At 32.6% G+C, this 12115-nt stretch overlaps 2 protein-coding genes and 2 long non-coding RNA genes across 4 annotated transcripts; 1 reads left to right on the top strand and 3 right to left on the bottom strand.

Annotated features, from left to right (window-relative positions):
• Nucleotides 1-686: 686 nt before the first annotated feature.
• Nucleotides 687-3751, bottom strand: LOC106361154 (glycosyltransferase BC10-like). Its single transcript, XM_013800861.3, has 11 exons — nucleotides 3455-3751; nucleotides 2749-3222; nucleotides 2571-2669; nucleotides 2398-2498; nucleotides 2249-2320; nucleotides 2083-2173; nucleotides 1773-1853; nucleotides 1624-1686; nucleotides 1429-1551; nucleotides 1292-1330; nucleotides 687-1189 (listed from the first exon to the last, which is right to left on the bottom strand). The coding sequence occupies exons 2-11, from the start codon at nucleotides 3139-3141 to the stop codon at nucleotides 1046-1048; spliced, it is 1206 nt and encodes a 401-aa protein (XP_013656315.1). The 5' UTR covers nucleotides 3142-3222; nucleotides 3455-3751; the 3' UTR covers nucleotides 687-1045.
• A 224-nt stretch (nucleotides 3752-3975) lies between these two features.
• Nucleotides 3976-7047, top strand: LOC125577268. Its single transcript, XR_007315628.1, has 2 exons — nucleotides 3976-6505; nucleotides 6653-7047. It is a non-coding gene; the product is annotated as an uncharacterized LOC125577268 (long non-coding RNA).
• An 893-nt stretch (nucleotides 7048-7940) lies between these two features.
• Nucleotides 7941-9247, bottom strand: LOC125577267. Its single transcript, XR_007315627.1, has 2 exons — nucleotides 8354-9247; nucleotides 7941-8238 (listed from the first exon to the last, which is right to left on the bottom strand). It is a non-coding gene; the product is annotated as an uncharacterized LOC125577267 (long non-coding RNA).
• A 514-nt stretch (nucleotides 9248-9761) lies between these two features.
• LOC106359804 (defensin-like protein 183) lies at nucleotides 9762-11457 on the bottom strand. Its single transcript, XM_013799435.3, has 2 exons — nucleotides 11275-11457; nucleotides 9762-10166 (listed from the first exon to the last, which is right to left on the bottom strand). Exons 1-2 carry the CDS (start codon nucleotides 11372-11374, stop codon nucleotides 9841-9843), a joined length of 426 nt encoding a protein of 141 aa, XP_013654889.2. The 5' UTR covers nucleotides 11375-11457; the 3' UTR covers nucleotides 9762-9840.
• Nucleotides 11458-12115: the final 658 nt, after the last annotated feature.

Raw genomic sequence — 12115 nt, 5'->3', positions numbered from 1 at the left:
CGAGATACGTTGGCGTTGATAGTGCAAAAATGTAGCGACTGTAACCGGCGGTTACTGTCTCTATATTTTTGCACTATCAACAACGTCAATGCATTATCTCCAACCAAACTCCACACTGTTGTAGCATCTGTAGACAATCTCCTGCATTTCAACAGGTAGTCTGCACTTCTCACCTTCGTATTACTACTCTCGCAGCTTAGATAGGAGATGAGTATAATTTTGACGGCAGATATGGGACGCTACAATATAATGGAGATTTCAAGGTGAGGTGTTGGTCGAATCTTGATAGTTGTCATTGTTTGTACGTGGTCATCTCAAAGAAAAGTAGTTGCAGGTTATGAGTTTCTTTGGTTAAGCAATTAATAAATGAACTATACCAACAGTCCAACCAAAAATAACACACTTCTCATAACTTCTTGGTAGCTGTATCAATAGTTATAGCTTATCAAACAATATACTACTTTCAAGTTTAATCCATCTTCATTGCCAATATGGACTATGAACATCAGGTTTACCAGAGACCATCATCTTGCAATAGAAGGTTGCTTTGCCAAGTCCATATGATCAAGTCTTGCAACTGGTTAGTCTTATACTTTGTTACATCTCACGGTATACACAATGTTAGCCCGTCTGACTATTTATTTATCATGTTCCAAGTCAAGACTCAAAACCAAAGAGCATATATATATATGAAAAGAAACTCTATAAAACTGTATAAGTTTGTCTCTTCAACATTCTGAACAAAAAATATAAATCTATCCACAAAAACAAAGACGAAAATTCTCTTTTTTTCACAACAATTGAAGTAAACAATATGAGATATACCGAAAAGCAGAGTAGAGAAAGAAAAATTAAACCATCGTCTCCCTCCAACCAAATGAAGTATCAATTGAAAGAAGTTCTCAATACCTCCTAAAGCTTCTAGACATCTAGTGTTACAGCTTCTATGGATCTTTCTGAGAATACTCTTCAAAGGTCATGCGGATGAGGAACCGAACGTTGGTCAAAGAATCTGAGTGTATAGAAGAAGATATACCCTTTTAAATCACAGTTGCCAAGAGACTGATTTTGTGTAATTTGAGAAGAGATCCAACAGCTTGTCGAGCGTATCCGGGTGAAACTTCCTTCCAAACAAGTAGCAAGGTCTTTTGATTCCGTTCCACATACAAGGCATCCATATCTCTTCACCCTATTGTTTGTTAACCAAAAGTAAAAGTGATGATTTGTATTAGATCATGGAAAAGACCAGAGTTAATATACGGTAGAAAATACTGTTTATGAAAGCGCGTACCACTCCAACACTTGTGACATGTACGACTGTGTCAGTAGACTGCAGATAGATAAATCAAAATCTTAGTATTTGATAATCAAAGCAATGGAAGAAACTGAAGCAAATATGATAGCTTTTGGTTTTATAGTTTTATATACCGTGAGGTTATTTAGTAACTCGTGTGTGACATCTTCAGGCATATATGTTTTGGGATGCCACTTTCTCTCAGACCAATCAACTTGTGTTACAGTCCAGTTAGAAATGCCAGTGGGATCAAGCATCTGCAACCGAAATATATGAGATGAAAAGACTATGAGATTATTCTTTCCTTTTGAGTTGAAACGGTTTCTTACATGAAAGAATGTTGGCAGATAGTGTTCATCAGCTATGCAGTTCTTGTTGTTCTCTATACCTGGCTGAAAAAAAAACAAAATTCAGGAATGAATTATAGTTTGTTCCCGTAGATGATAACATATGCTTTGTGGGTTTATTATATACTCACCCCACAGTAATCCCGGAACTTGGAGTAGTAAAGACTGTCTGCCATAGTTGCTACAGCATGTTGTCGCTTCATGGTGAACCACTGCACAACGAAACTAACTCATCAACATCAAAGACTACTTTGAAAGGTGAATTTTTTAGACACATGTTGGTATATTACTAGTCCCCACAGGATCTACTTGAGACTTCTGCCATGTTAACTGATATCCACATTGAAACAGAAGCAGCTCCTTATATAATCCTTAGTGTTTGTTATTTACCGCATCAGGTGAGCCAAAATTACTGGATGATCAATAAGAATATTGTTTTACCTGTGCACCCTTTCGAAAATCCTTCTTCTGAATTTCAGGCAGCATGTGATTCATATGCCTGCCTGATCCATGTTGACCTGGATCGTCAAAGCTGAAGAGTAGAAGGGAATCATACACATATGTAAACAACATACAGAGGTTTGGAAGAAGAGTGAGAGGTAAATACCAGTCAACATAGCTGACGTTGCTGTACATGAGGTAGTTGTAAATGTATTCAAAACTTCGAAGAGGTACACAACTACAAAACCAGAAACACTCAAAATGTGTTAGACAACCTCAGAGTTATATCAATGAGAAGGCAAACAGGATAATCACCTATCAGAGAGTAAAACAAATTGCTGGTTTGTAGGGTCTCTAAGAGCATTAGCTAACAACCGTCTCTCTGCATCAACCATTGATATTCTTCCCCACACCACCTGCAAATGAGGCAAACACACATTCATTTTCATGTTAACGGATAGTAAAAGAATAAGAAAATCTCTACAAACCTCATCACTGCGAATCTCACGGTTGAGAAAGTAACGACTGTAGTGAACTGGCCTTTCCTTTGATGCATGAATATAAACAGAAAACTTCCCTTCATGTCCCTATAAGTAGAAACAATCAAGAAAAACTTCCCTCTCATCAGCAACTTCCTTCCCAAAGAAGAAACTAACAAAAGCCTACCTGGAAGAATCTATCCCACAGCCTCTCGAAAGGCAACGCACCAGGAGTCAAGAACATAAACGCAATCTTGGAATCTTTTCTAATCACAGGAGGATTACTCAATATCTCACTAATCACAACGCGAGCCGCAATCTCATCGTCAGAATACTCCCTCAGAGAAGGCGGAAGCCAATCAGCTAAAGCCTTGCATCCCCTCGAAGATATCATGTAACAAGCACGTTTGCTGTGGTGAGGGTACATGTAAGCGATGACAGCAAAGAAGGCGATGAGTGAGAGGGCCATGATGATATATACTCGTCCTCGTCTCCTTGAAGGAGCGCGGTGACGAGGTCCAGGCAAAGAAGACGCCATGTCCCGTAGGTTTCCAAGACTCCACCTCTTAGCTGCCTTCATCTCATCAAAACCTGAGCCAGCCACAAGCTCCTTTAACTAACTCGTGATGATTTGATTTGATTCCTTTATTCAAATCAAAACCTGTAAAGATTCCAAGAAACACACATGAATGGATCTTTTGATTATAATTCGCTTTTCCAGGAATTTAAAACGGTTTTCACGGAGAATCATCCGATTTTTTTTCCCGGAAAATGTCAGAGCAGTTCCGTTTCGATTTCGGATTAAAAATCACACATCGGAAGCGGCATTGCGATATGAAACGGTTACAGCACCCAATGCAATCACACGGAATCAACGAGGAGAAGAATAGAACCTGAAACTTCAAAGAGGAAACAGATCCAGAGTCTATGAATCGTCTTCTTGATGTGCTATAGATTCCAAAACTCTGGGAATCAATCCGAGAAACTTTAAAATCCTAGAGAGCTAGGACGTGTATATATATATAGAAAGCCTTGATCGTATGTTTGTATGTAAATGTCTCTTCGTTTCGTTTTTTTCTTTCTCTCTCTCTCGGTCTTGCTACAGAGAAAATGGTGACGAAGAAGACGAAGACGAAGACGAAGATGCCAATTACGTTCGAAACAGAGGAGGAAGACAGAGATAATTAATAAAAATGAATTTGGCGGAGAATAAATAAAGAATAATAACAGCATTTATTATTAAAGTGTATGACGTGTAATTTTACTAATGGCTAAATGAGAACGCTTGTCTTTTACTACATGATTCCTTTGGATGATTGTGGCTGGTTAATTAAATTTTTAGTGGTTAATTACTAAGACAAGGGCTCTCCTATATTTGATAATTTTTTGACTAATAATGTATTAATGATGTGATTTTGATTCTGTAAGGTATGAATATTGTAAGAAATGTACAAATTTGAAGTTTTTTTTTTGTACATCGTATAATTAAGTAACGCTATAAACTTCTAATTTTTACATTAGGTATAAATCTGCATCTACCACTCGCACGTTTATGCAATGTCATGGGCCTACCTTGGATTCATTTGTTTTCGGATTTGGATACATATATATAAATAAATAGGGTCCGTTGGATCTGAGACTAGGATTTTAAAAGTCGGTTTTACCCTTTGCTATCAAAAGTTTGACCAAGTCATCTTCAAGTCACTGGCCCCGTCAAAGAAGGCGCGTAGGGGTTGTTAGGTGTGTTCGGTCCCTACTCCTAGCGATCGTGATTATAAGAAGGATCTGCGTTTCAGCACATTCAATTATTTGACCATTTCATAATTTTTCATTTTATAAAGAGTTTTTGGTCTGAAAATTAGTTCTGACTTTACATAAGAAACCCAATTGATTACCCCTAGTATAACAACAATTTGTAAGTCATATAATTCACCCACTTGGATCATTATCTTCTGTTATTTTAAGTTCATTCATTTGGAAGAACCTTCTCTGCGCCAGACCAGATTCAAGTGCAAACTCATATTATATGATTTTTCAAAGAAAACTATATGAAAATTGAGCAACTTGACATAGATTTTCATGTGATCTTAGCCAGCCATGCACGACGTCCACACCATTATTGTATTTGTTCAAACAACTGATCAATCTTGTCTGAGTCCATGCATCGCATGCACCCCACTTCCTTTAATATACCCTTAATTAATTATGTTACATAGTATTGCTTTTTTTGCTAGTAATTAAATATTCCATCGCTAGATCAGACTTTTGATTTTAATATTTGAACCATTAAAAACTTATATAGATGCGGTTACTTGTTTATTTTATCTTTTGTTTGGTTGTAAAAGGTTCGCTGTATATTTAAAGCCAAAAAGGTTAGAGACTTTTTGTTGCCGATTATGTTAAACTGGCTACAAAATGGATTTAGTGATTTTTAAGAAAGAAAACAAACTACCAGCGAATATGTAAATTTGGATGCCGATTCTAATACAATGGTTCCTATGATCTTTTACAGTTTCTTTCATCACCACCACATCATATTTCCTTATATATTTATTTTAAAACTTCAATATTTAGAAATGGAAAAGGACTGTTTCGACTTGGGGGCCAATTATTAATTGGACCCTAGAAGACCAAGTCAAGCCGTATAATAAATCTTTCAAGCCGTGTAGAGTGTAGAGAATATATATATACACTGCCGGGGCAATTATTAAATGATAAATCCTTGATTTCTCATCCCTCTAACAATAAGTGAATAAACCCCCTCGATTTCACGTTGTTTACTTACACCAGGACTGACTTACCCACATCGTCTTCACCGTATACATTTCGCGCCGTGTAAAATAATACTTAACATCTCTCGAAGGATCATAACAAGATTACAAGAGCACTTCTTATTCATAATTGACATCACAGTTAGTTTACGAACCAATAGCATAGAAATAATACAAGACAAATTCACTGTAACGAGAAACTTGTAGTCAAACCGTAGATTAACATTCAAAACTTCTTATAAACATCATAGATTCACAACATAAAAGAAAACATATATTTTAAAAAGCTTCTCAAACATAGATTGTTTAGTACTCTTTTCCTACTTCACTTAATAATACAATCCAATGCTAGTAAAAAAACACAGATTACACTAAACAACTTAGGCTCAAAAATTTCATAAAATCAAAAGAAAAGAAAGGTTCAAGAAGAGTCCACAAATAATGGCAAAATAAAAAGGAAAAAAGATAGTCAGGACAAGTATGCCAACAATAAACATTCAAATACTGACAATCTTAATTAATAATTGATAATCTGCTTTTAATAATCGGTAATGTACTTTTGTTAAACACTGACATCCAATCTGGAAATCAGTAATGGCCACTTTGTAATATGTTCTTTCTTTTTGTAAATATAACATCTAGTAAAGTATGAAAATGTGAAAAGAGAAAACAAAAAATAATTAAAAATATTTTTTTTTGAAAAAATAATAATAACAAGATTGATGCGAAAATGATGATAGGAATAAATATCTACAATTTAGATTCATTTAGTGAAAGATGTTTTGAGATTTCACTTTAAATTGGAAAACAGACTTTAAATTGGAAAAATATGGACAACGTGTATGATGTATAACTAAAAATATACACCTATACAAATATTGATGATCGTGAATAGTCGTAATAAACTATTTAAAAAAAATTAAAGCAAAGCAAAAAAAAAACTAAATTTGGGTGATATCAGTTACATAAATTGTGCCATAAGGAAATCTCGACCATTAACATCCTTAAAATTTTGAATCTTTGAAAGGTTAGTTTAAATTAATAATATATAGGCAAACAAAATAGTCAACACAGATCTTTATCTCAAACAAAATAACTTGTGAAAGGAAAAAAACATGGAGAGGGGATCTTCACGTGTATTTTTATTCATCTTCTTCATCATGCTTGCTTCTGGTATTAACTCTTAAATCTTGATTAGTTAGGTTGTGAATGTTTAGGCTCTTTGGGGTTCTTGTATGAGCATATATAACTCTTATTATGTCTAAAATATTTCTGCTAACAATTACTGTTATTCTTTGAAACTATAATTATAATATATAGATGCCAATAAGGTGATGGCAAAACCTTGCAACAACAATTTAGGTGATTGGCAACAATGTGATGAGAGGTGCAAAGCTAAGCACGGACCAACGTGTCAGGGTAGTTGTGACAACACTTTTAAACAATGCATCTGTAACAACGAGAGTGCATCACCAGCGTCCAAAATATGCTATAGCGGAGCTGGCCTGTGCACCACAAAATGTTGGGACGAATGTTGCAACAAAACTTGTGCTAGCATGTATTTGAACGGAGTTGGATATTGCGACAGCATTGGCCATATTAATCTATGCAAATGTCAGTATCCTTGCTAACTATTTGATGTTTCCTGATAAAACTGGTCAATTTTATATTGAGAAAATTCAGGTTAAATATCCTAAATAAATTATTATTATTATACACATATATCTAATATCTCTGAAAACTCATGGAATTGGTAAGAACATGACTTCCTTTGTTTGTGGACTCTCACGACTAGTCATTGTCTAAATCTAATATCAGGCTTGATGATCTCACTTTTTTTCTTATGTCCGTTCGTTACTCGAGATATTATTACGGTATTCATAACATGGCACATATATTCAATCTTTGATGGGGATGAGAATAAATTAACATGCCCTGGTATTTGGCTCGGGGATGTTATCAGTCTTTGTTCTAGTGAATTTGCCAGGCTGAGTATGGTCCTTGTGAATAACGCCATATTAGAAGTGAACACTGGGTGAACAAACCTTTGCATTCTTTTCGACTTTTTTCGAATTAGGTTTCTTTCAGTTTCTTGGATTGAATCATTCGAATGGTGCCAAAAAAAAGAGCGAGTGAGATCTAGAGAATATCGTGCGGACTGAATTGATTAGATCGATCTTTTTGGGCATTATCTAGGTTAAATTTTGTGTTCGTTTGGCATTTTCAGCATCAGACAATATGAACCATGAACATGCAGAGAAGTTGCTTATAAATAACCATAATAATAGTTCACTACAAGAAATATGCGCATTCTTAGCACACGATAAACGCTATGGTAGGACTTTCATAGCGAAACTTGAAATGCTATGTCATCGGCAGCCATTATAGGTACTCCTTCTACGATAACATTTTTTAAATGCTATGAATTGTGCAGATAAGATAGCAATACTTGAATGATATTATTAACTTAAACATAACACTATTTTTTTGTTACAAATTGATTACGATTTATATATTCGTTCTATGATAGATCTTTCTACAATAAACTAAAATTAATTATAATTTAAAATAAAATAATTCATTATTAAACCGAAAATTGCTTTATAAGGAAATTAAAATAAATTTTATTTATATATTAAAATTGGTTTACAAATTAATCCCGGTTTACAAAACTAACCAGAAATTATAACATAAACTCAGACCACTACAATTTTTCTAACCTGGTTTATACTAAACCAAATCTAAACCTAAAAAAAAAAGAAAAGACTGCAGCCGCCTCCTCCATAACCTGCCCCTCTTCCAACAGCCACGAGCCTTGCCTCCTCCAGCCGCCACGAGACTTCCGTCCTCAAGCCGCCATGGACCTTGCCTCCTCCAGCCACCATGAACCTTGCCTCCCCAACTATCTTTACCAAAACAAAAAAACATGAGATTCATACTACAGAAACAGAGAGAAGATACACAGATACAAAGAGATAGAGAGAGAGAGAGAGAGAGAGAGAGAGAGAGAGAGAGATCAACCGTGGTGGTGGTGGGAGTGCGACCGTGGTGGTGGTGGGAGGGCGACCGTGGTGGGGGTGAGAGGGCGACCCTGGTGGTGGTGAGACGAGGAGGAGACGCGATGAGAGAGAGATGAGAGAGGCGTGGAGAGAGATAGGAGAGATGAGAGAAACAGTAAGCTTGGAGAGGGATGGGAGAGATGAGAATGAAGGAGAAGAACAAGAAGACCAGATCTCGTGGAGTTTGTGAGAAAGAGAGAGAGAGGAGAAAATAAAAATTAAAATTAAAAGGAATAAATCTTAACCTTCAGATCTAAGTTAATCTAACGGTTCAAAAGTGTGATCCATGTATTTTAATCTGATTGGCCAGACAATTTTGTTTTTGCTTTTCTATTTTTATTTTTGTTTTGTCTTTCCATATTTGATAATTTGTTTTGTAAGTGATTTTTATTAGTTATATCTTATTTCAAAATTAATATTTTGTAGTTTATAATTTAAGTCTATTTTTTTTTTTGAACCTAATAAACTGATATTTATTTTATGAATTGATGTTTAAGTTTGAAAATATTAGATTAATATCAACATTATGATTTTGGTCATCATTTTTAAATTTGCATGTTTATAAAAAATCTGATTTATAATTCTTTTATAAATTTGTATGTTTGATTCAAAATTTCAAAAGTTTTAAATTTATATTTTATGATTTACAAAAAATACGATTAAGAGTAAATTTAGTTTTATGATTTAAGGTGTTGATGTTGAAATATGAGGTTTAGGGTTAAAATTTAGTGTTTTGGATTAAGATTCGAAAATAATAGATTTGAATACTAGACGATTTGTAGTTAAATATTTAATAATTTAGATTTGAAGTTTATATTTAGAGTATTGAATGTTTAGTTTACATTTGAAGTTTAGATTTAAGATATAGAGTTTGAATAAAGATTAAAGATATGTGTTTAGGAAATTATAGATTAAGATTAAAAAGATTAAATTTTTATTTTAATTTTAAGATTTGAAGTTATAGTATGAAAAGATTAGAGGTTTAAAGGTTGTCTTTAAAGTTTTGGGTTTAAAACAATGTTTAGAGTTTAAAACCATGTTTAGAGTTTAGGGGTTCAAAGAGCTTTTCTTAGCGTTATAAAAATGCTATTATATGTCTTTGATAGCATTGTTGAAGCCGCTTAAAAAATATCTTTGGCGCTTAAATCTAATTTGTCGCTAAGTGTTGGCCGTATCTGTGACTTTATATTCCCGCTCACTTAATTTTTAAAATAACATTAATTAAGTGCTATTTTAGGTTTTACTCTACCATAACGTTTATCTAATGCTATAATATAATACAAAAATATTAAAATCATCTACGACAGCAGTTCAGTAAAACGTGCTATAACAATGTGCTATCAATGTAGATTTTTTTTGTAGTGGTTTTAAGTATTACAACCATCGAAGTTAAAATATGTAGAAAAATATGATTCGGCTTTACTTATTCAAAAAAAGAAAAAAATAAACCTAGCAAGGGTATTGGCATTTGCACAATAAAGTATGGGCAAGACTATCACAAAATCCAACTCCACCAGGGTACTTTTGTGCACAGCTTTGATTGCAACATGGGTTCCCACATCTAATATCGCAAAGGCCAGCCCCGCCAGAGCAGTATTTGGTCGGGGGAGATGGTGGAGGTGGTACTGGTCCACATATATAATTGCACGTGCATAGGTTATATCGGTCGCACATGCCTTGACCCGTCGGCCCGTGCCTGGCCTTGCACCTCTCATCACATTGGTAACAAATGCCTAGACCTTCCGAGCATACATTTGCGTTCACCCTATTTTTAACTGTAATGGATTGAGTATGTATGATTAATTCGTTTTAGTAAATCATCGATACAAACATCTGAATCTGTGACAATTAAGCAGACTACAAAACACATTCCCACCTACGAACATAATTGTCATAAGCTGTTAATACAAATAAGATAGTTTTTAGATAGAATAACTAATTTTGGAAATAGATGATTGGATCAAACGCCGCAACACTTCCTTATATTATACTATGAATACGCATTTGGTAACATTTGAAGATAAACAAACGTAAGATATGCAAAACATTGCGATATGGTGAAGTCAACGAATAAAAGCTTGAAAGTCTCAAATATTTTAATCTACTCTATTAAAATAGAGTCATATTTTTTATCTACCATATACAAGTTTATGTAAGACCATTCATTAGAAATTTAACTAAACATTCTAAAACTACTCATATATGATATTCTTCTAACAAAAACAATAACATTTCTAGGAAAAGATAAATATATTGTCATTAGGTAATTATCATTTGACTGTTTATCATAATTAATATAGACCATATTTTATATATTCCAATAACTAATTTTGAAATTAAATAGTATAGTCCAATTCTTTTTAAATTATCAAATTAATTTTTTATATAAAACAAAGCAAATAATATTTTATTTGTTGTAACATTTTATGTTGATATTTTTAGTAAAAGTAAAAACATTAAACTGAAATATAATATATTGAATAAAATAATACTTTAAAATATAACAAAAATAATTTAATTTATTCACATAAAAACATTTTGAGAATAAAAATTTCTAAACAAAGAAGCTAATAAATTTTTTATTAATTCATCTAAACTAATGTTTAAAATTAAACTATTAATATTGATTTTGTGTTTTAAAGAAATAAACAAAAATACTTCATTAATATATGATTTGTACAATATCATCAAACAAATTTCAACAAATATAAAATTTCAAAATAAAAATTATACATAAAATTGATATTAGATATATATCTTTATAAAATATTTTATATTATAAATATTAATTTAAAAATATAAATATATCTGCACGGATGTGCGGGTTAATATCTAGTAGCTTATTAACTGAGCAAGCTAAAAGAAAAGAAAAAAAAAAGATACCCGAAGCAAGCATGATAGAGAAGATCATGAAAACCACAAGTGAGAGTGCCTTCTTCATTTTCAAATTTTGTTTCTTTAAGGTTAATATATCATTAGACATTTGCTTGGTCTATATATATAATGTTGCGCACCCCCAAAAAAATATAAATACGTTGCCGATAAAGATCTTTACTATAAAGGAAGTCAAAAGTTTGAATTCATAAGTGACTGACTATAAATAAAATGACAAGAAAATCCAAAATTTCTGAATTTAGTCATATAGTTTGTAACGTTTTTTGCGCAAGGATTAAGAAAATAATAAAATTTTCTGTTTTATCTTTACTTTTAAAATGATTATAATTATAATGACCAAAATTCAAAAATTCAAAAATTAAAATTTAAAATGATTATAATTATAATGACCAAAATTTTAAAATTAAAATTAAGAAATTATTAAATTTTCAATTTTGTTCCTATTTAATATTTTTTTATTTTGATAAAAATAATGAATTAAAAAAAAAACTGAAAATACATGCAATAAAAATGTAAATTCGATACTTAGTATGAATCATTTGAATAACTTTGGTTGGGGACTGTACTTATTGGTTTATGATTCTCTCCATTTGTTTTCACAAAATATATTATTTATATTTGTTTTAAAATGATTTATCATTTTCATAAATTTAAAACCGAAGGCTGACAAAAGAACAAAAAAAAACAAAGAAAGTTATTTCAGTCTATATATAGCCGGAAACCAGCTGTTTCTTCATTTTTGTTTTGCAAATTTACTAATCGATTTTTTAATAATTATGAAAACATCAATTATGTCATTAAACCCGTTTGGTTTGTACATAATTTATGC

Source organism: Brassica napus, chromosome A8 (assembly GCF_020379485.1).
Source record: "Brassica napus cultivar Da-Ae chromosome A8, Da-Ae, whole genome shotgun sequence".
NCBI classification, from domain to species: Eukaryota; Viridiplantae; Streptophyta; class Magnoliopsida; order Brassicales; family Brassicaceae; genus Brassica; species Brassica napus.
This window is presented reverse-complemented; position numbering and strand designations above follow the sequence as displayed.